The following is a 24412-nucleotide window of genomic DNA, read 5'->3' as shown; positions in this document are numbered from 1 at the left end:
GGTACGCACAGCAACCCAGGTCATATGGGTGGCCGGGGGGGGGGGGTGTTGTAGTGATTTTTAGGAAGTCACTAGTTTACACTGGGCATCCTATTGGGAAGACCCAGTTCTCTGAGTGCATGTTCTGGAAGCTGGGCAATAGGGGCAGTAAGGTAAAGGTAAAGGTACCCCTGCCCATACGGGCCAGTCTTGACAGACTCTAGGGTTGTGCGCTCATCTCACTCTAGAGGCCGGGAGCCAGCGCTGTCCGCAGACACTTCCGGGTCACGTGGCCAGCATGACGAAGCTGCTCTGGCGAACCGGCACCAGCGCAGCACACGGAAACGCCGTTTACCTCCCCGCTATAAAGCGGTACCTATTTATCTACTTGCACTTAAGGGTGCTTTCGAACTGCTAGGTGGGCAGGAGCTGGGACCGAACAATGGGAGCTCACCCCGCCATGGGGATTCGAACCGCCGACCATGCGATCGGCAAGTCCTAGGCGCTGAGGTTTTACCCACAGCGCCACCCGCGTCCCTTAATAGGGGCAGTACAGGATTCCTTCTGGTGTACCGACCTCCCCGCTGCACCAAGGATTCCTTGCCTGAGCAGGCACTGAAATTTGTGGGTGCCCGTGGACCTGTGAAAAAATCAAAAGCTTCTGGAACACAGTGTATGACGAGCTTAAAAAAATGTTTAACTTTATGAAGAATACAGAAGCTTTTCTACTAGGGATAACAGACACAGGTATAGCAAGAGAAGATCAGAAAATATCCCTCTATGCCACAGGAGCGGCAAGGATCCTAATTGCTAAAAACTGGAAAAAAGAAACTGTGCCAACAAAAAAGGAATGGCAAGATAAACTGTTAGAGTATATTGAACTGGCTAGATTAACAGAGGCAATTAGAGATCACACTAGACAAGAGTTTCAAAAAGCATGGGGGAAATGCAGAGCATACTTCACAAAACAGTGCCCGAAAATACCTGGACTTGTTTCGATGAATGTCTGTAGGAGACTTTGTGGATATTTAAGTTATAATTAGAAAAATGTTAATAATTATTCATAAAGGAAACAGTTCATAAGAAGTAAATAAGGAGGCCAGATATAGGATGAAGGAAGTCTTTTATTTGATTATTTGTAGTGTTGCATGTTATGCTCACTGTATGTTGTGTTTGTGTTTAATGAGGGTGGATTTGTGCATTGGGTGGGGGTGGGGGTTTGTGTTATGTCGTAAATAAAATTCCAATAAAAGTTAAAATTCAAAAATGAAATTTGTGGGTGGCCATCCCCTTCATGGGGAATGTTGTGGGTGCTGGGGCACACAGGGGCCCAGGGAGTTGGCACCTATGCTTCTTGTTACCAGTGCCATTGAATTCCCAGTCCTTGCCTTCTCTCTTCATGTAGCATTACTGCTCTCTGAAAGATGAAGAGCGAGATACAATTTTAAATAATAATAATATTAATAATAATAAATACTACCAACTAACTCCCCATTGTCCCTGAACAAGGTTCCTTTAACACATGCATGTCAGCCAGGAATCTAACAGATGCATCTTTTCCAGCTTGGAGACGCATTATTTGTGAAAGATGCACTTGATCAATATCTCTTTGTCATTCATATGCTAAAGGAATAGATCCACTATTAGGAGGAAAGGTGGCCTTCACCCTAAAGCTCAGTAGCTGTGTCCGCCCTGTTGAACGCCCTTCCATCAAATGTCAAGGAAATAAACACCTTTCTGACTTTTAGAAGACATCTGAAGGCTGTCCTGTTTAGGGAAGTTTTTAATGTTTGATTTCTTACTGTGTTTTAATTTGTTGGAAGCCACCCAGAGCAGCTGGGGCAACACAGTCAGCTGGGCAGCATGTGAATAATAAATTTGTTGTTGTTGTTGTTGTTGTTGTTGTTGTTGTTGTTGTTAAATCTAGGTGTACTTACCATATAAACAGGACAATGAGTCCCTCTGTCTTTTTGGCTTCTTCTCATAGATTGGTATTTCACAGGACATCGCTAGAATATATTAATATAAGTAGGAAAGATATAAGCATAACTTACAGGAAATGACATCTGTAAAACATGCCACAATCAAGACAAGAGCTCATGTGGCTTCAGTGACAGTTGCACAGATGGAAAATATTACAGGACTTGCCTGTCTTTATATTGCATGCAGCATTCTGTGTTCTATGGAGTCTATTACCCCAGCTGTTTTTTTACACTGGTCGTATATGATCATATAAATATATCTGATGTGATCAGCCAGTGTGGTGTAGTGGTTAAGAGCGGTAGTCACGTAATCTGGGGAACCGGGTTCGCGTCTCCACTCCTCCACATGCAGCTGCTGGGTGACCTTGGGCCAGACACACTTCTTTGAAGTCTCTCAGCCCCACTCACCTCACAGAGTGTTTGTTGTGGGGGAGGAAGGGAAAGGAGATTGTTAGCCGCTTTGAGACTCCTGAATTGGAGTGAAAGGTGGGATATCAAATCCAAACTCTTCTTCTTCTTCTTCCTGCTGCTGCCAGCCTTTGGTGATAACAGTGTAATGATGGGAAAATTTCAGGTTCTCACTTTCCTAATCTGACAATCAGTTATCCACTTTTCAACATCAGATTGTGGGTTGTTGTTGTTACTCTGAATGCCTCCTAAGGCACACATTTGTGTGCAATTCACATTTTCGCCAAGCGATGCTCCCTAATATAATACATTGTGTATGTTATTTTCACTAATATATTAAATCTTATGCACATTCTACCCTGTTATATGTAGTTTTTGGACACATAGCTTGGTCAGAGGAATGCATTGTAAAATGGTGAGACGTGTGAATTTTGCAGGATAGCTGTGCTTCAGTTCACATATTGTTTCAGAAAGTGAGAATTGGGTAAGTTTGCCTTTAAATGGAGACTGGATTGTATTTCTCTCCCATCCCCACTCCACTCTGCATTCATATCATTCAAAACTAAAGAATTCAATATTTTAAGTTCTGAATGGTATGTGTTTGTTTGTGTGTAACATTTGACGGCTCCTAAGTTATGGAAGGAATTATTGGATTGAATTATTATCTTAACTGTTGCTGATAAATGCTTAATGGATTTAGGTAAGGTAGAAGTTCAGAAACTTAGAGAGGTATAGAACAGGGAATGATAAAGTATTATACAACCAGTTCTACTTAGCTGACTGCAGCTTCTGGAAACTTGTCACCAGGGGCTTATGAACAGGACTCCTAAGCACTTACCTGAGAGCAAGAACTGTTGAACTCAGTAGTACTTCCAAGCATAGGCGCCAACTCCTGGAGGCTGTGGGGACTTCAGTCCCCCAATAAAATATTTGAGGGGGCTGCCCCTCCCAGCTGTTCTTTGGAGAAAACACTATTGTGCTCAGTGAAACTTACAACTGATGAGAAGGGCATTCTAGGGTTTCGATATGAGAAGAGAATAGTGAAAGTGAAAGTGAAGGGAAAAGGCTAGAACTTAGAGGGGAAAGAGAAGTGAGGAGGAAGGAGGTTGATACGACCACCCTATCCCAAGGCTCAGAGGCAGACAGAGGCTTCAGCAGAGAGCCAGGCATCTTTGCAGGTACTCACCTGAGTGTGCAGCAGAGAGCCAGGCATCTTTGCAGTCTCAGATGTGGTTCTGTTGGGTAACTATATTTTAAGCCTTTAAAACCTTTCTATATTCTGAAAAAGTATCTTCTTTCATCACTTTTGTAGGCATCCTTGATGGTGAGGGAACAGTCCACTTGTTCCAAGTCCCCTGAAAAATGGAAGTGATCATGAGCAAAGGGTAATATCCCTTCCTTCCCATTGTTATTGGCCACTGGAAGATTGAAGGAAGTGCAGCTCTCTCCCCCCGCCTTCCTCCTTCTTTTTTCCTTTTTCTTTCCCATAATGGCTTATGTTCCATGCCATATACTTTGATATTTTTTGTAGTTTTTTTAAAGCTTTTTTCATTGTTATTATTATTAAGGAATTTTCTATTGTAATTTTGGTTGTCTATATTTATCTGTATTTGTTTAAAGCAAAATAAAAATATTTTTTAAAAAGAAAAAAAAGAATTATGCTTTCTTTGAGACTAGGATGATATATAGACAAAGGCCTAAGTTATCATGTTCATTTGGCTCTCATTTGGTTTCTCCTGGTTCTTTTCATAATAATCATGGGCTGCTCTTATCAGGTAGGTCAGAAAATGAAGAGGAAAAGTTGGTGAGGGCTTGGAAACCTATCAGATTCCTTGTCACTTCTGTGGCATCATTCTTGATCTCCTGGCTTCCGTACCTCCACTTTATAGCCAGAAATTGGCAGAGAAGCTAGGAAGGTGTTGGAAAAGCTGCTTCATGGGACTCTGATGCAAGAGAAGTGATGCAGTGCATTTGCTGCCTGATACTTCACTCTTTGCTTTCCTTCATTATCCTCTGCTTGTATATTTCCAAATATAGTCAATGTCACAAAGGCATGATAATGAGAGTTCAGCGTGGGGTGAGATATTATCTGGACCTAATACCATCCCATTTTTTCCCAAAAAATTGAAATAGAAACCACCCCACATCCTTTTTTAAAATTGAAGTGAAACCACCCACTTCATTTGCCCACTGGAGCAGTGAATGCAAATGATATTTCAGCTACAGGGACTTGAGGCTGCAATTCTTCAGAAAGCTGAAAGCAAGCAAACAAAGCCAAAAACTAAAATAACAACGAAACAAAAAATGGTAGTAAACCTTGTTGCAGACAGTGAAATTTACTTCTGAATCAACATGCTGAGGGTGTTACTCTAAAACAGGCAGCGTTGCCAATGGAACTCGCTAACAATATATAATTCATGGGCACTCTGTTCCCAAAAACTGAGAAGAAGGAAATGGGTTATACAGCGAACCCACTTGCAGAAATAATTTGTGTGACTCACAAGTCTTTCAGTTCTCATAAATATGCTGTGCCCTTGGAGGACTTCTTCAGTTCTGAATGCTGAAATGAACAGTGGAACGCGTTGAGGACAACTATTCTAGACAAGCAGATAAAGTGAGTGGACATGCTCTGAAGACTGGGTGGCAGGGTGGGTGGGGAAGAGAAGGAAAGTTTAAAATCTTTAAAATTGATTGTCTTTGTAGTTATGGAAAATGATGTCTTCAGTTGGAAAAGGGTGGGTTTTGGAACACAAGTGATTGGCAACACAAGGCTCTCCAGATGTTGGTGAGCTATAGTTCCCATCATCTCTGTTCGTTGGTTTTGCTGGCTGAGACTGATGGATGGAAGCTAGAGTTGAGCAACATCTGGAAGTCCACAGGACCTTCATGAGGACTTGGGTCAGAGTTCTAAACTGAATGAGATTCAGCAATCTTAGTTTCCAGCTGTTGATGAGAAATGGGTTTGAGCAGGGAAGCTATGAATTAGGTCTGAACTCCAAACCTGATATCAGTCCTAGTGAAACCGTATTAATGTATGTGGTTGCTGATGTTGTTTCTTTGAAGCTTAGAGTGCTAAGTTGCTTAGTTTTGAAATGTGCTTACTCAGAGTGCATAAGCCTGACTGGATAGACACATTTTCCCATTTCCAGTGTTCTGATCTCTCCCCCAACCTCCCTGTGTTCCCTCTAACTTTCACCTGCCTCCACCTCAAATCTCTTCCTTCTTCTTCCAGGGCACTATGGAGAAAAATAACACAACTATCAGCTTGCAGAATTCCAGCAACACACAGATGGATGTAAGCCACCTTCCAGCAGACACAAATCTGGTTGTTGCCATCCTTATCTTCACATGCTTCTTGGTGGGGATAACTGTGAACGGGCTCTTCCTCTGGGTGCTGGGGATGAAGATGAAGAGAACTGTGAATACTATGTGGTTCCTCCACCTGATCCTCACCTACTTAGTCTCCAGCTCACTCATGCCTTTCTTTGCTGTCTTTGTCCTCCTCAATTTTGACTGGATCTTTGGCCCAATCATGTGCAAGATCTTACTCTTCTCCTTCTCTCTGGGGATGTTCAGTACGGTCTTTCTACTCACCACCATCAGCCTGGACCGCTACCTCTTCACCTGCTATCCTGTCTGGTCCCAGCGTAACCGCAGAATACCTTTGGCACGGAAGGTAATTGCAGGAGTCTGGCTTGCTTCCCTAGCTCTGAGCACCCCAAACCTGGCTTTTCTGGAGACTCAAGAAGAGGAGGGGAAGATGAAGTGCAGCTATTATTTTATTTTCTCCCCAAATCAAGATGACTTCCACGTTCATCTGGCTTTCTTCTTGGTTCGTTTTCTGCTAGCCTTCCTGCTTCCATTCATCATCATCATGACATGCTACTGTCGAATTGGTTTTGAAATGAAGAAAAAAAGTTTACTGAGAACGGGGAAGATTTCCAAAGTCCTGGTGGCTGCCGTAGCATCATTCTTCATTGGCTGGTTCCCCTACCATCTCTACCACGCTTCACAGCTGTTTAAGGAAGTATCCAAAGCAACAATACAGGTTCTATGGGATACTACAGCCACCGGCGTTTGTTTCAATATCTGTTTCACCCCGATTCTGTACCTGTTTGTTGGGGAGAAATTCCAGGAGGTCTTCAAGACATCCATTTTTGCAGCGTTTAGTAAAGCTTTTGTGGACGACCCCACCAGTCTAGAGGACAATATCCACACTGGCAAGACGGTTGACCAGAACCATTCAGAGAGCTCAATGGGAAAAACATCTGTTTTGCAGGCAGAGAGTCCCACGTTCAAACCCCAGCATCACCAGGTAAATCTGTGAGAGACTGGTGTTAGAAATCTTGGTGGTCCACTGCCAGTCCATGCACTGGACCTCATGGACCAACTTGCCATAGCGCAGCTTCCTATAGAGAAAGACTGTAGCTTGATTGTATATCACAAATGTTGCATGCAAAAGTTCCAAAGCTTCAGTCCCTAGCATTTCCAGCTTGCACTGTGAGATACTTCTGTCTGGATCCTTAAAGAGCCATTGCCCAGCAATGTAGACTCTAACGGTCCAGCACTAAGGCAGCTTCTTATATATGGGGAAAGTACCCAAAACCTGAAAGTGATTTAGGGGAGCAATCTAACATATTCCTGAAGCATCTACTTTGGACCACATGTAGAGAGGAAGGTGGTTTCTTCAGAATGGGGTGGGGGGTTGTGTCAAATGACCTTTGGTGGGTCCCCTCCCCTAGTGGGCTCATGAGGCAGAGACCGTGCTCCCCACTTCACCAGGTGGCTTTTACGGATGACCAAATCTTTGCATCTTGATTTATTGCAGAGGTCTTTTATCTTTTAAAGATAACAGTCCAGTAAGTTTTTTTTTCAGGTGAAAGGGATAACTTCTTTTTCAAACAGGGGTGGAGAAACTTTCTGGCCTCTTTGGGGCCAGCTCTTTATCTGGCCCCATACCTGCAAGCTAACTTTGATAGGTGGGAGAGGCAAACCACCTGCCAATCATTTTATTTTATTTATTAAATTTCTATAATGCCCTTCATCCAAGGATCACAGGGCGGCTTACAGTATAAAAACACAAAGATGCCTAACAGCAACAAACAAAACAATACTCAAACCAATGGCTTCAAGTTACAAGAAAGGAGATTCCACTAAAGATTAGGAAGAACTTTTATTTGGTTGTTTGTATTGTTGTATGTTATGCTCACTGTGTGTTATGTTCATGTTTAATGAGGGTAGATTTGTGTATTGTGGGAGTGGGGGTTTATGTTATGTTGTAAATAAAATTCCAATAAAAATTGAAAAAAGAAAAAAGAATTAGTAACATAAGAAGCTGACATGTAGGCATTAAGGGACCTTATCCCATTTTAATTATTCTTGGACTCTGCCCAAAAAGAAAAAAATGGGGGGGGGTCTTCAGTCTTAGTTAACATGTAATCCTATATCTGCCTTAGACCAACAGCTGTACAATAAAGTGTGGCAAATAGCAATTATGGAAAAACGGACAAATAAAATTGGCAAGAAGTTTGAAGCGTAAATACTCTTTTGCAAGATTGGTACAGCTTTATTGTCTACATGTCTAAAAATGAAAACAGGATTGCCGTCACATAATAAAACTTTTTGGTTAGCATTAACTGTACACCGCCCTTCATACATATGCTTTTCTGCGACTGGAAGATACTATGTTATTTGGTTGTTATTTTTGATGTATTGCCTGAACTCCATTGCCCAGGCTAGGGTGGGAAATTTTATTTTATGTATGAATGATGTTGGTAATATGTTGCAATAAATTAATGAAATCTATCAAAATAAAGATAAAAAACAATATGGTGCCCACTACATTCATTGCACCACAAATGCACAACCAGAATACTGTAAACACTTTTCTTAGAAGAAGAAGAAATCATCCATCTTATGTCTGTGTATGAAATAGCAGTGCTAATAATCCATGTTCTTCCTCTTTCATTTGAAATAAACATTCATTTATGCTCTTTCACTGCCTGGACCAATGACACCTGGGAGTGCACAGCGATGTGTGTGATGCCGTCCCTCCACTGAGCAAAGGAACGACAGGAGATCCAGTCACCATCATTCTTTTTGCTTCCTTCTGCCCTCATGAGTCAATGCAGCCTTCCTCCAGTTCAAATGCCAAAAGGCCAAGAAAAAGAACACGAAACAAAACAAGACCCTAGAAGCAGATGGTGACATAAGAGAGCCATTAGCCACAAGAGGGGAGGAGGGAACACCCTAGGATCAAGATCAACAAAGGCTAAAGGGGATTTGGGTGGGCTTCTTGCTATCGCCACTTCACACAGGTGACCCCCACATTTCAGCCAAATCTGGCTCCCAGGGCAGATACAAAAACCAGAAGAAGGAAGATCACTTACTTCATCAGGATGAGGCCTACCACCAAGGGAACAATCAACTCAGAAGAAGCTGAAAAGAAGCAAAAATAAAAGTCAATGTGAACAAAGCAGAACCGGCTCACAATAAAGCAAGAGACATAAAACAGGAGACAAGATTATTTCACACAGGGATGACTGATCTGTTTCCCTCCAGATGCTGCTGGACTCTATCTCCCATCTTTCCTGACCATTGAGCCATGCTGGCAGGAACTGTTGAGAGTTGGAGTCCAACAATATTGGGAGAAATAAAAAATCCCTTCCAGTAGCACCTTAGAGACCAACCAAGTTTGTTATTGGTATGAGCTTTCGTGTGCATGCACACTTCTTCACATACACTGAAACAGAAGTCACCAGATCCTTATGCAGTGGTACCTTGGGTTAGGAACTTAATTCGTTCTGGAGGTCCGTTCTTAACCTGAAACTGCTCTTAACCTGAGGTAACACTTTGTCTAATGGGGCATCCCAGTGCCGCTGCACCACCGCCACACAATTTCTGTTCTCATCCTGAAGCAAAGTTCTTCACCCGAGGTACTATTTCTGGATTAGCGGAGTCTGTAACCTGAAGCGTATGTAACCTGAAGCGTATGTAACCCAAGGTACCACTGTATATAGTGAGAGGGTGGGGAGGGGTATTACTCAGAAGAGTGGTGGGAATGGGTGATTGGCTGATAGGTTTACCACACCTATTGGCTGATTGGTGTCAGTGTTTGAAAAATAAAAGGTTCTGACCTCCTTTTTACTCCTTTGCCTAGTTCTCAGACCTTAGTTGGCAACAAATGAGTCTTTGAGAAAGAGTATTCTTGCAGAGTATTGCTGCTTTTATTCCAGTTATAGTCCTATCTTCCTCCCTGCTGAGTTCTGTAAGGGTAAAATGGAGACTAAGGAGGAGAAAGCTGGCAGTCTGGGCCACCGCCATGTAAGTAAGAAGTCTGCCAATTGGGACTGTCTGAGGACAGATTGCGGTAGGTGGGGCAATGCCCCATTTGCCCCAATGGACCAGCCTGCACCATCTGCTGGGAATGTAGGGTCAGCAATGACTGTCCCAGAGGGGGTGGCTCTTCCTTATCCCAGGGTGGATCTACACACGGGGGTGGGGGGTGGGGGGATGCTATAAGTAAGTCATAAATTAAATCATTATAACAAAAGAAAAAATCTCTATGTAAAATCGCCCTACAGTTTTGTGCTCTCCAGCGCCATCTGGTGTTAGGTGTTTATAGCACATTTAAAATTCTGTTTTTTGACTAATGTAGCTGAGTCCCCTGTGTGCAGACAGACAGAGCAGACAGAGCAAGATTTAAAAGCATTTTACAACAAAACATTGCAAGGCTGTGATTGAAATCCAGGCTGTGTGTCTTCTACCCCTGCTTGGATCCAGATTTCCCCCAACCCCACATCACCATTCTGTTCCTATCACTATTGTTGTCATTGCTAATCAGATTGCTGCATTTTTTGAAAGAGGCAACAGAGGGGATTTTCTAATATCAGCAGGGCTGCAAAAGTCAGGATTTCTCTGTCTGGTGGAGTCTCACCTGTTTTCAAGGAACTAAGGTGGAATTGCATGGTGTAGACTCCCAGAGAATTGTTCCCAAGACAGATGATGCTGAGGTCGCCATCCGGGCTACCTGTCCAAATTAGGGAGCTGGTGACCTCATTCTTCTGGACTGAGGAAGAGACTTTCAGGTCTGTCGTGCTGGTGTTCTCAGTTACAGTCATCTCGTCCAGTTGCCAATGGATCTGAGGTGGAGGCCTGGAGTGCAGGGAGCAGTTGCAGAGGATGTCATTGTCCTTACGCCAACAGGCAGTGTTTTTCTGGGGAGTTTTGCTGAGCTTGGGGGCATCTGCAGAGAACCAAGTAGCCAAGGTGAAGAACACATTCCGATCTAGCTAATGACTGCAACAGCTGCAATACCACAATTCATCCACTAGAGGCACCCGGGAGCAGACACTGCTGCCACCCTAGTTCCCTACTCTGTTGAATAAGGTAAAATCCTGCTTCGGCTTGGATTCAGAAGGCAAGGAATTTCTTTCCCTCTTGTGTCCAGTTTGAAAATAAAAGCAGAATTTACAGGAATGGTTTACAAGAACTTAAGAGCTGTGTCTCATAGAATCTTAGAGTTGGCAGGGACGCCAAGGGTCATCTAGTCCAACTCCCTGCAATGCAGGAATCTCAACTAAAGCATCTATGACAGATGGCCATCCAGCCTCCAAGGAAGGAGAATCCACCACCTCTCGTGGGAGAAAACAATGCGGCCTGGGCTTTTCCAGTCACGGAGCAGCAACAATAGCAAAAGAGGCACTGAATGGGTTTCTTCTGCCCATGCTGCTATTAGAGGCTCAGGAACCCCTTAATGAAAAAGGGAGTTGGCCTCCCTAAATAGTCACAGTACAGTGGTACCTTGGGTTAAGAACTTAATTCGTTCTGGAGGTCCGTTCTTAACCTGAAACTGTTCTTAACCTGAAGCACCACTTTAGCTAATGGGGCCTCCTGCTGCCGCTGCACGATTTCTGTTCTCATCCTGAAGCAAAGTTCTTAACCTGAGGTACTATTTCTGGGTTAGCGGAGTCTGTAACCTGAAGCGTATGTAACCTGAAGTGTATGTAACCTGAAGCGTATGTAACCTGAGGTACCACTGTACTCTATGCAGCTACTTTCTAAAAAGAAAAAGACAATGCAGATTCTCGGTATGCCAAATGAATATCAGAGTATTGGGTTGTGCAACACCCCAACAGCTAAACACAAGGCCCACCTATGAGGCTATCACATAGTACCTAAGAGGGGGAAGAGAAATTACTTTGCAAAACAACTTAGGTCCCCACAAGCAGCATCCTTATGGCAGCCTTTTCATTGGATAAACACAGGAACTATGTTCTGCATCTCCAGGTAGCAAACAGTGAGACCATTGCCACCTGGGGATATTCCTTCATGAGATGCTCATTAGACGAAAAGGTCTTGAAGCAACAAAAGATGGGGAGGTGGGAGAGGGACATCCAGCCATTCTCCTCCATTGTCCACACAGACCTTTTCTTACAAAGCATCAGAGCCACATCCTACACATCCTGCTTTATGGGCAGGACAGATACGTGAACAAAAATGTCTAAGTTTGGCCTTTGTATTTAATATTAGAGAGCTGTCATTCTGATGAGAGGTTGCATAAATATGCCCTCTCCTGGTGAATGAGGATACTCTCACAGATTTCAGACAAGGGTTATGTTCAGTGATTTGAATTTGTGGTTTTGCCCCTGGGGCTGCACTTATGCATCCTGAAACTAACTTCTTAGAAAGCTTCTGCAAATATGTAAGCTCATCATGGGGCTCCTGAACTTGTGATGAAGCTGTCAAAAGCTGCATCTCACACTACTGGGCTGACACACTGTGCAATGCAGCCACAGCCGTGTACATTTGTAGAGGTCCCCTTAGTGGAAGCATGCTGGTATTAGTTGCAGGTCAAGCCACTTAGCATACAATGGAGTTTCCCAGGTTCATGCCCCCAAGGAACTTCCCACTCCCCATCTCTTACATTGCACAATTACTGAGAGATTCTTCCTGATTGAGCCATGTGGATTCTCTGCCTGACACTGATAAATCCCAGCATCCTCTGACTTAATGTTGGACAGTTGAAGAGTTTCTTTACTGCCCTGCATATGGTTCTTTAGGGGCTTGTTCTTCTTCATCCATGTCACGGAGGGAATAGGTTTGCCCTGAGCTTCACAAAGCAGGCTGACGGTGTCACCTTCTCGGACCACCAGCTTTTCTTTCTGCGTGGAGAAATCTGTAAGAGAAATGCAGTTAGATCACAATTGGTCCTGGGATGCCTGATGCTAAGGAATCCTCATTCAGTGCTGAGATGTACTTGTGTATTTTGAAGAAGGATGGTTGACACCAGGTCTGCAGAAGTGGGGATTCAAATCTTTACAATGATTATTAATTATAATTGGTTCAAGACAGCTTTGGGCCATAGTTTTGCAAAAAGAGAGATGATTCCCTCATTTCTCTGCAAGTTCAACTGGCAAGAGAATAATAATAATAATAATAATAATAATAATAATAATAATAATATCCCCTGTTTTGCCTTCCACTGGGAAAACTTGGGCCCATTTCTTTTCCTTCTCATTCCACTTTAATACACCACTTAATGCCAACATTTGATTCTAAATGGCTTACGAAGTACAAAAACCAGTTACACAAACATTAAAATATAAACACCCGCAATTAAAATATGCAATAGAACAGTCCCATTAAATAGAAACCCCATGACAATTAAAAAAAGAGACTCTGGTCAAAAGCCGGAAGGGTGCTACGGTGGGGAGTGAATTTTGGTTCAGGTGCAAGGATGTGTGCATGGCATGGCATGGCTGCTGGAAAGACCCAGTGAGCCCAGCTCCTCCCTGTTACCGTCCAGTTTGTCTTCAGCTTCCCCCCAAACCACCATCCTGGGCTCTGCCCTAACTCCCAGCCATCTCTAAAACCCTTCCTCCTGCACAATCCCCACTCTGAGATCCCGAAGCAGCTATTGGTTGTCCAGCGGAGCTCAGTGAGGATGGGGGTGTGCAAAAACACTTAAGAGTTTTGTATCTCACCAGGGTGTCCAGGCCTTGTGATTCTGATGTCCTGAGGTGGGTCTGAAACATAAGAAAACAGTGAGGGGAGCATGAAAGGAGTAAATTAGCTTGCATGGGGTAGAAAGAACTGTTGGCCGTTCATGGGAGGGGGAAGCAGTATTGAGCTATGGGAGCTACTCACAGACCACTTCAAGAGAGAGTGTATTCACAACTGTTCTCCTAACCGCAGGGTAATAGACACGGCAAGTGATGGCTCTTCCTTGATCCTGCAAAGTAGGTGTGAAGGTGAAGCCAGAAGCAAAGGTCCAGCTCCCATTGCTGTGCTGATGGTTCTGTGCACTTGCTTGTCCTGGCAAATTACTCCATGAGATCTCAGGCTGGCTCCGTGATTCTTTCCATGGGCAGGTCCCTGGCGCCTGGCAGATGAGGGTGATGCTCTTCCCCAAAACCACCTCCGAAGAGTTCAGGATCTTTGGCTTCTCTGTCAGCTCTGAGAAAACAAAAGTCCCCAGGATGGGATCAGAAGAAAATTCACAGACTAAAATAACTAGGGAACAGGACACAGGAGTCCTGAATTATGGGTGGTCACCAGCACTACTTTACCCCCCACTTTGTGGCAAATCCTGCCATTCTTTCGTTTGTCCTTCAACAATAGCTTTGTGTCTCTCCCTTAGTAGACTGATTCCCCATGCAATGGTCTGCTTTCTCTACCTATGTTGGTCAGTGTTTCTGCCCACTGTGGACTCAGCCTGGAGAGGGAGAAATCTTGATGGCTGCCTCTATGCTGCTGAACATGATGTTTGATACTCAGGATCCTGGAATTGGAGGATGAAGCCAGATGTGATTTGGGAGACAAGGAAGAAAAGAGGGGGGGAAATGACACCTTGAATGCAGCAGCCACAGGAGGGATCTGTCTTTCATCAGAAGAGGAGCGCAGGCTGAGGAGGGGTCACTTAACCCTTGAACTATTTTTTCTGGAGCAAATGGCCACCCACCCAAACTGCTCACTTGCATACAGGGGAATAGGAAGCAGGCCTGCATATCTTTTGTTGTGGGGTGAGGAGCTTGGAGAGGGCAATTTCTAGGGACTCAGCTATGCTGTTGCAAATAAAACCTTTCAAGTGTGTTGCAAAGTGATATATAGAAATGTGGCACTAGATGGTAATGGTGAGCCATGGCAAATTCAGTGGATTTTTTTTTTAAAAAAACCCCAAACATTTCCTCAGCGTTCTTTTATATGTGTGTAGATTCCACCTAGGAGACATGGAACAAATCCAGAACTCCCCTGGCCACACTCCCCACCCCCTCCACACACACACACACACCTTCTTCCAGGAATGGGTTGTTGAACTGTGATAATGAGTCTAGCTTGTCTGAATGGAAAGAGGTGGATGACGATGTAGAAACAGCTGAAATTTACCTGAATGCCATGTAGCCGACACTAGCCTGGTTTTCATATCACCTTAAACCTAGATAAACTATTGTTTGAAGGTGAATGCACACTGTGTTGGTGCAGGGGACCCAAATCAAAGGTGTTTTGCTCCTGCCATGTTGCCAGGAGCTAAGCCATGGTTTGACAGAATGTTAATATAAACCAGTGGTTCCCAATTAACTAATTACTAAGGACCCCCTATTTTCCAAAAGCCAAGCCACAGTACCCCTACTTTTGAACATTTTGATAGCTCTATGGTAGTTACCTCTGCAAAGCAATATTTTGAACAAAATGTGGGGTAGCCTTAATAAGCAAATGATTTTAGGTATACTAAAAAAACCAAACTAGGGCTGAGAGATATCTGGTATTCAACATTGTGATATATCAGCAGCTAAACATCACCATGTTCCCATATATTACGATGTCTGAAATTGGAGATTGGGCATGGGGATGAGGGAAGGAGCAGCCACAGAGACTGGATGGCTGGGGGGGGGGGGAGAGGAAGCGGAGTCACCCCAATTACATGGTTTGAGTGCGAGGGGGTGGGGGTGCATCAAGCCACAATCAGGGGGGCAGCCAGTGAAGATGCACATCCACTGTGGCTGCTGCTGCTTTCCTGCTGACTAAGAAAAGCTGCTCTGAGTCAGTGCCAGGGGAAGGTAGTGCCACAATTCTTTGAAGTGAGAGCAGTCAGCTGCCCTGTTCTCCATCAGTGAGAGGAGAAGGAAGTGATCGGCTGCCCTGGTCTCCCTCGGTGTGAGGGAAGGCAGCTCAGATCAGCAGTGTTATCGTGAGATTTTGGTGTTGCCTTAAAATCGGCTGCCTTGCTCTTCCTCGAGCAAAGAGTGATATATTGCTGCATATTACTGGGTCAAAATTGTTATTGTGGTGTGATTTAAAAAATGATTTTTTCCAATTTACTGAAAAATTTCACAGTGCTAAAACAGATCATAAAATTTGTTATATTACCATGCAAAAATGACAAAAAAATAGTTGGGAGAAAGGCAAGGGATGGGGCCGCAGAGGCCCTGTGTATATTCTGCAGACCCCCAGGGGTCAATGGACTCCTAATTGGGAACCACTGATCTAAACTCAGGTTCATGATTTGTTTCTCTCCAAAAGAAACCATGAGCTGTAGCATAGGCTTGCTTTTTAGCTAACTGCTCATGGTTTGTTTGGGGCTCAGATATTAAGCTGAGGCTTAATCTCCTGTAAAACCACCTGCCCCACACCAGCAAGGGGAAGGTTCTCCACCTCCATGCTTAGCCAAATCAAGGCTTAGCTCTGTGCAGAACAGCAGCAGGAGAAACAGGGGAGGAGCAAAGTGCCCCCAATTTTAGCCCTGTGCCTCAAACCCCCTCTGCACTCACCTTAAAACCAATCAGCTATAGGAAAGTGACCTGGTTTGAGGCCTGAACGAGATAAGAGGCACGCCTGTTGCTCTGCCCACATTTGCTTGAGGCTCCCTCCATGTGTGCTTCTGGCCCTGCCCACCACTTGCATGTGGCCCCTGGAATGAGGCTCATTAATGAAAGAAATGTCCCCCACCCAAAGCACCCTCTGGTCCTAGAATTCAGGATGCAGTGGATTAGGACAATGTTCCAGATCTGCACTGAGGCTGATTTCAAAGGTGGCAAAAGAATACCTCTCTGCTTCTCCGGCCATTGAGGAAGCTGTGGAGAGATGCTGGGGGAAGGAGAAGAAGCAGGTGATGGGATGCAGCTGGAAGTGAAGGAGAAAATGCCTCCAGTTTCCTGTTTCTCCAGACTGTCAGCATAGAATCCACGAGAGAGTTCTTCCCTCTAGTGAGCTGTGTAAAATATTCAGACATTTGGAGATGCAAATGATCTAATTTTGGTGTTACAACAATGGAGAGGAACAGGAAGCGTGGAGCACTTGTATCTCCTGTCCCTTTCGCATCAGCATAACGTCCAGAGATCCAGGGATATTTGTAGGCAGAGCCTTTCCCCCCTTTACAGCACAAAAGAGCACAAAACAGGGAATGAGGGAGCAAATAAAGAAGTAGGAAACCTCTTACCTGTCACAGAAACATGAGGTAAAATATAATGAGAATAGCTGAATTTTAAGGTTCCTTTCTCAAATCGAAAAAAGTACTGCCCATCATCCTCAAACTTAACATCATTGATGCTAAAGGAACAGTCACCTTCTGATGGATTTCCAGTCAACTGGAAACGATTCCCAGCAAATGAGGCAATGCTTTGAACCTTGTGACTACTGGAAACAACACTACCAAGATTTTGGTGCCAGATGTTGCCAGTATAGGACCCAGCACTATTGTCCTTAATCCAGTAGACGTATAATTCCCCAGGATACCGATCCTCAGAAGTGGGATAAGTGAAGTTGCAGGGAATGTGAACGCAGAGGCCTCTCTGCACGGTGACAGCCTTTAGTGCTTTAAGATCATATCCCGGGAGCTGACTCTGCAGACCTGCCAAAGGAAAGAAGGAAGGAATTCACTGGTTTGTGGGCTGATGCTTAGCAAAGACCAGTTTTGCAGCTGACCCTCTTGCCAGAATACTGTACACCTCGAGAAGAACATTCTGCACAGTCAACAGCACCAAAACATCAAGGGTTGTCTGGAGCAGCAGTGCCTGGGGATTGTGGTGGGTCTCCAGTCCCAGGACTTCCCAACCACCCACCACAGTAGCAGGACCTCAGGGGGAAGCGTTTCCTGGGCCAGGGCAAGAAGGAGGAGGACATTCAGGTGTGAGTGTCTAGCAGGTGCCACACACACTCTTGGTCAAAAGGAGGAAGGTGCTCTCAAGCCCCCCTGACCAAGGACCCTGAACCCAGGGATATTCCGGTGCTCCTTAGGCCTCACACTGGAGCTCTTCCTGCTATTTGTACTCAGGACTCATCATTTCCAAGTTTTCAAATTCTTCACTCTTAAATTAAACCATGAAGTGAGCAAAATGTAGAAGGGACATAGGAAGCAGGGTTGGCCTCAAGAGGTGGCATGGTTGGGTGTCTGTCAAGAGCCCTTATCCCAGCGGGAACTCAATGATAAGAACCCTCTGGAGCTCCTGCAGTGAGGAAGGGGCATGTGTGGAGGGTGTCTTGTTCAAGGACCACCCAAAACGTGGACCTGATCAGAAGCTGCCTTATGCTGAGTCCATCCACTGGTCCATCTAGTTTTACTCTGATGGGTGGTGCCTTTCCAGTGTCCCAGACAGGAACCTCTGCCAGCCCTTTCTGGAGATGCTCAGGGTTGAACCTGGATCTTTTTGCATGCAAGTTGTTGTTGTTGTTTGTTGTTGCTGCTGCTGTTTATTTATACCCTGCCTTTTTTGCCTGACAGGTACTCAAGTTGGCTTACAGATAAAAATACAGTGGATGCTCAGGTTGCGAACGTCATCCATACGGGATGCATGTTCGCAACCCGCAGCGGCACATCTGTGCACGCGCGGGTTGCAATTCAGCACTTCTGCACATGTGCGACAGCCGAAACCCGGAAGTAACCCATTCCAGTACTTCCAGGTTTTGGCAGGTCCGTAACCCAAAAAAATCTCAACCTGAAGCATCTGTAACCTGAGGTATGACCGTATAAACAGCTGAGGGGAAAATAGTCACTAAAAAACGATTAAACATTGGTAGAATCAAAACTACACACATACACTTGAAACATACATATAATTACAATGAAAACAGCACAGCACCATCCCTTTCATTAAAAAACTGTCAGTTTCCAAAAGGAGGTTCTCCTCCACTGAGCCATGGCCCTTCCCTCTTTTGACATAGCACTCAGAAGAGCAAATTTTCTCATTTCTGCACACCAGGGATGGATAATATGTGAACCTTCAAAAGCCGGGGGTTGGCCGTGCTGGCTGCAGGTTCCCCAGCCACCATATCTACCTTTGCAGAGAAAGGCAAGAATCAACAGTGTCACCGTCGCCATGGATGAGGCTGGGTTCTTCACCTCCCAGGTGAGGCTCATGAGTCCTCTGGTCCTTCTGCCCTTTGGCATCTTTTCTGAACTGGAGGCTTCTTTTTGAGGATGGAGCTTTGGGGGAAAGAATTAAGAGAAGAGGAGCATGAGGCACTAAGTGAGCAGTGCTGCCTGAAGCAGGGAGGGTGCTTGGAACTCATAGATTCTGGAAGAATAAAAATATGCAAGCAGTGTTCGCCACAAAGTCTCCTATTCCAATTCAACCATCTACTGTGAATTCAGACGCCAGGGTCATAAGGGCCACTAGCCACAGACTCACTTTTCCTGTTTATAATGCAGGGTTAAATTAGCCAAGGGGTTGGAAACCTCAAGCCATGGCGAGAGGGGGCCAAATGTGGCCCTCCAGTCCTCTGTATCCGGCCCTTGAAATTCTTACTAGGCTCCACACCTTTTCACTCCGCATCCTTCTTGAGAAATAGCTTGCCTGGAATGTGCCCCCGGATGGTGAGATGCCCTTTTGATTTCCTGGATTGAAGAGAAATGTGCATGGAATGGTAGTGGCTATAGAAACCTCTGTTTTTTTTTTGCTGTACAAAGGTAAGAATTTTGTCAGTTGCTCCACCCACTCTGATCTTGCCCAGTGCCGGCATATGAGCCCAGGAAGCTTGTCCATGAGGGAGTGTGGGAGAGCTGAGGGAGTCTCCATACTGGTACACACACACACACACACACACACACACACACACACTCTACACCACTGCCCCTTGCTGTATATAGCTGCTTCAAGACAGACAGGGTCAAGTAAAACAAAACAACCTCTAACCTTGCCATCCATGGCTGCCCCAAGACATTTGTCTGCCTGAAGCAAAGAGCAAGATTTCTTCCCCACCCATACCCCATGCTCTTGTTCCACATACAGAAGCTGACCTGACTGGCTGTCAGGTCTTACTTCAGCACTGGGGATGGGACAGCAACTACCCCAGTGCTGTGGATGCTCGGGTTGCGAACGTAATCCGTGCGGGATGCATGTTCGCAACCCGCGTTTGCGCACGCATGGGTTGTGATTTGGCGCTTCTATGCATGAGTGACTGCCAAAACCCGAAAGTAACCCATTCCAGTACTTCTGGGTTTCGGTGGTCCGCAGCTCAGAAAAACGCAACATGAAGTGACTGTAACCCAAGGTATGACTGCACTTGAAAGCAGCAGGTTAACTTAAGGAGCATAGGAGACACTTCAGAGAAGAATCCTAGATGAATGGCAGAACATCTGCTTGGCATAGAGAAAGTCCTAGGTTCAGTCCCCAGCATTTCACCATAGGGCTGGGAATGCTCCCTGTCTGTGTTCACTGCAGAGCAGTTGCCAGTCTGTGTAGACAATATTGGGCTTGCTGGAACAATAATATGATGCAGCTTCCTATATTCCTCTGCATGGAAGCTTTACCTCCAGCATCACTTGCTGCTCTGCCTGCCATCTATTGGCTACATACTCAAAAGAATTCCACCAGCATGTATCAATTGAGTAGATCTGGCATGTAGAAAGGCAGTGGGATTGCATGGCCTGGGCTGGCTGCCTCTCTGCACATCGCAGTCATGCCTCCTGGGAGGAATTGAGAGAAGATGGCAAAGTGTGACAGCTGCTGGCCTAAGCCAGCAAGAAACAAGCACTGGAGGATCCCCAGGCAAGGATGGGAGAGAAACTGAGTACTGCCAATTTCGCACTTTCCTAAACAATATGCAAATCGAAATGCAACTGTCCTTCAAATTCTTATTTCCCCAAATGTTGCAATGCAGTTCTTCAGCTGAATGTGGATGTGAAAGCATTAAAGGAGACCCCTTGCAAAAATGTGCATTAGGCCACATGGCGCACAAAAGGAGGAATGCACTCTAAATTACTGGCACATTTCCACAAGACTTTAAAAAGAAGAAGAAGCCAATTGATGCCAAAAGAACTGGACAACTCAATATAAGACTGGCAAAGTGAGACATGGAACTGGACAAATTATTCCATTATTCCTAGCTCCAAACCAGCATAGCAAATGATCAAGGACAATAGGGGTTGCAGTCGAGGAACATCTAGAGCAGGGTTTCCCAAACTTGGGTCTCCCGCTGTTTTTGGACTACAGGTCCCATCATCCCTAGCTAGCAGGACCAGTGGTCAGGGATAATGGGAACTGTAGTCCAAAAACAGCTGGAGACCCCTGTTTGGGAAACTCTGATTTAGAGGGTCAAATGTTTTTCATCCCAGTTATAATCCTAAAAGCTGTCCAAGGAACAATCAGCCTGGTTTGTTATAATGTCAAGGGAATACTTCAAAACAAGGTAATCAAGTACTGCAGTCTTTGTCAACTTGAGGAAGAAGGATTCAGACATTAAAAGCATCTTTTTTCTTCACTGTATGTTGTCCATTACATCCACTACACCACAAACTCACATCCAGAGTACTTCAAACATTTTTTTGTATTAAAATAAATAAATCTAGTTGATGTCTGTGTATGGAATAGCAGTGCTAATAATCCATGTTCTTCCTGTTTCATTTGAAATAAACATATTGTTGCTCTTCCCTTGCATCCAGGAGTGCACAGCCATGTGCATGATGCTGCAGCCTCCACTGAGCAAAAGAACTACAGAAGATCCAGGCAACATCATCCTTACTGCTTGCTTCTGCCCTCTTCTGTGAATTGAGCCTTCTTCTGGTTTGAACAGCAAAAGGCCAAGCATCTTATGTTGTCAAACAGGCATTTTGAAATGAGGACATTCACTTAAGTAGACTTGGACACTGAAAGGAAGAGGGTTTCATGCAGTAAAACCAAGGCATCTCTTTGCAATAGAGCTTAGAAGTCCATGTCAAAAACGCTACACATGCACAAACACACACACAGTGTTTAAAGAGTGGTAATCACTTTTCAATATATTGGTTGTATATGGAAGAGTTTGCATTCATGGTGGGACCAAGAGTAGCAATTTAGCCCCATTTGCTGTGATGACAAACAGAAATAATTTGTCCAGAGGTGCAAATAAATAAATTTCCAAGTAAGGTTAGAAATATGAGCAGTGTGGTAAATCTACAGAATGATTTGGGTGGTGTGGAAAGGATACGAAGCAAAAAAACAAAATAAATAAGGAACCATGGAGAGGTGGAGGCAGAAGTCTTTTGATACGAGACTTAACAAAATAAACTGTAAGGTGTGCATATTACAAAAAGAAGAGGCCAGCAAATGTAATCTAGGGTAGAATCTACACACATATAAAAAACGCTGTGAAAATGCTTTTTAAAAAAATGTTTTGAAAAATACATTGAATTTGTCATGGTTCAATTTTGCCATCTAGTGTCACATTTGTATATTTCACTTTACAACAGACTTAAAATGTTTTATTTGCAGCTGTATAGCTGAGTCCTACATGTCCTCGGGTAATGTTGGGACTTAGCATCTGTGACCAGAATTCTGAAAACCCGCAACCGTAGAAGGGCTCTCTGGCAATGCCCAATTCTCTGTTTTGTCGAGCACACAGTGCCATTTTTCTTTTTCTAGAAAAATAGCCCTGCTTAAGGTACATGTGTAAGAGGCTTGTTTATCAATATATTTTGGGAATGATTCATGTTCACATGTAGCTGCATTGTTTTATTCTTTCCAGACATCCCATGATCGTGTTATAAAGTAGTTGTGTTCTGTGTTACAAATTAAACACTGCAAGGAGTTGTTCCTTTTTGTTTTCCAATGTATTTCTTATCAATAAAAAATTTGGTGTGGTGAGAACAGGTTTTTATTCTTAAAGTGTAGCCCAGAGGAAAAAGTTTGAGAACCAAAGTATTAGGGGGTGTGATGTGCTTCTACCCCATCCTCATCCATTTCCCACCTGCCTGCATTCTACCCTACAACTAAGTCCAGAGGATGGCTCTGACCTTCTTCATCCGTAGTATCAATATTGACTTTGTAGACAATTCTGAGCAAGACGCACCAATCTTGGCATAAGGCAGCTTACCAGAAGAAGAAGAAATCAAGACAACAAACTTTTTAGAAAGGAATGGAAGTGGTTTATTGAATATTTAAAACCAAACTGTAAACGGATTAAGACATTGATGGGATTATGTATATAAATGAAAATTATAGATATTTTAGAAATAATAATAATAATAATAATAAATCTTGGTATAAGGCAGCTTTGAAAGTTCCATTTTTGCATTGCCATTTCCCTCTCTCTAGAGGAAATGAGAGAGTACATCAAGGAAGCCATGAATCAGAAGATAAGTTTCTAAACTCTAGATCTGGTGTGGCAGATTAATTGTGCACATTTGCACTGCTTTCTTAGTGGCAAGAAAGAATGATGGTAGGTGTAGGAGAATATAAAGGAGAACCGGGGGATGCCTTCAGAACTGTCAAGACAAATTAGAGGGCAAATCTATCCATTGTTCCTAGCCATTATAGTTAAATGATCAGAGGCAGTGCATCTCTGGCTAGGAGATACTGATTGCCGCAGAAGTGCCAGTATCTCTATGCTCGCTTTGTGATTGACTCTATAGCTATCCTGAAAGCATAGATGACATTGCATCAAAACCATTGTCATCCAACCTTTCCAGTGCATATCCCTGTCCCTTTCCTTAATGCTAAAAGCAATCCAATCATCCCTGATCATTGGCTGGGTGGGGACCCTGGGAGTGACAGTTCAATGTCCGGGGACCCAAAGCTGAAGAACACTGATCTAGGAGACCTGGTCTCCGAACACACCTTAGCTGCCTCTGGTGCCCAACCTGCGTGATCCACCCCTAATCACTAGGCAACTTCAATAGGGGCACTTGGAGGATCTGAAATACAGCTGGAGTAGCAAACTCTGCAGAATGTTACATATAACATCAAACATGATACGAGCAAGACTTTGGTTCCATTATGTGTGGGGAACCTTTGGCCCTGCAGATGTTGCTGAACTACAACTCTATGATCTCTGGCCATTGCCTACGCTTGGTGGGGCTGATGGGAGTTGTAGTTCAGCAACAACTGAAGGGCCAAAGGTTTCCCAACCCTGATTGCATCTCTCCAAAACCCACTGAGGCCATCTGAGCTCTTGTCTTAATTGTCAAGTGTTTTGCAGTCTCACTTCCTGTGTGTTAGGCTGATCTTGTCAACATATCTTCTAGGAAATCCTCTAAGATACCAGTCTACAAGAGTAAACCAAATGCTTAGAAAGTGGGCTCAGTGAATGAGTTCCATCAGAAAAGAAGCAGTGAGAAGGGGGCACTGGATTCCTCCATTGCCTCTTTGAAAGGGAAACCTAGAATCACAGAATCACAGAGCTATAGTGTTGAAAGTGACCCTGAGGGGCATCTAGTCCAACCCCCTGCAATGCAGGAATCTCAACAAAATCATACAAAGCAGGTGCCCACCCAACCTCTGCTTGAAAACCTCCAAGGGAGGAGAGTCCACAACCTGAGGGAGACCATTCCACTGTCGAACAGCTCTTACCAAGAGAAAGTTCTTCCTAATGTTTAAGGAAGTTATTACAGATTGAAGGTGAAATGGTGGTTGGAAAAGAAAGAAAGGTTCAGGATTGCTCTCCCATCAGTTTTCTGCTAGAAAGGTCCCTCCCAGCTCCTTTAAAGATTTGCCAACAAGCACCTATATTGGGGGGAAATGGGTCTGCCAGAGCCACAGGTAGTTCTGCCCTAGTGTGGGAACATCAGTTGTCTCATTGTAATCAAAGTAGAACCAAACCAAACCAAACCTGCATTCTGGAATGATGACTTG

At 44.3% G+C, this 24412-nt stretch overlaps 1 protein-coding gene and 1 pseudogene across 2 annotated transcripts; one reads left to right on the top strand and one right to left on the bottom strand.

Annotated features, from left to right (window-relative positions):
* Nucleotides 1-4869: 4869 nt before the first annotated feature.
* On the top strand, nt 4870-7685 carry LOC310850140 (putative G-protein coupled receptor 33 pseudogene; annotated as a pseudogene). The gene is made up of 2 exons (XR_014568737.1): nt 4870-4983; nt 5602-7685. The product of XR_014568737.1 is annotated as a putative G-protein coupled receptor 33 pseudogene (transcript).
* Nucleotides 7686-8317: 632 nt separating this feature from the next.
* Nucleotides 8318-19510, bottom strand: LOC310850491 (sialic acid-binding Ig-like lectin 14; the record flags this gene model as incomplete). The annotated part of the gene is made up of 9 exons (XM_083752012.1): nt 8318-8559; nt 8759-8807; nt 10306-10614; nt 12295-12546; nt 13355-13396; nt 13518-13826; nt 16807-17217; nt 18642-18789; nt 19499-19510. The coding sequence occupies 9 exons, from the start codon at nt 19508-19510 to the stop codon at nt 8460-8462; spliced, it is 1632 nt and encodes a 543-aa protein (XP_083608138.1). The 3' UTR covers nt 8318-8459.
* Nucleotides 19511-24412: the final 4902 nt, after the last annotated feature.

The sequence above is a fragment of the Podarcis gaigeae genome (assembly GCF_964106915.1).
Source record: "Podarcis gaigeae genome assembly, chromosome: 8".
NCBI lineage: Eukaryota > Metazoa > Chordata > Lepidosauria > Squamata > Lacertidae > Podarcis > Podarcis gaigeae.
Note: the sequence above shows the minus strand (reverse complement) of the source record. Positions and strands in the feature narration are given on the sequence as shown.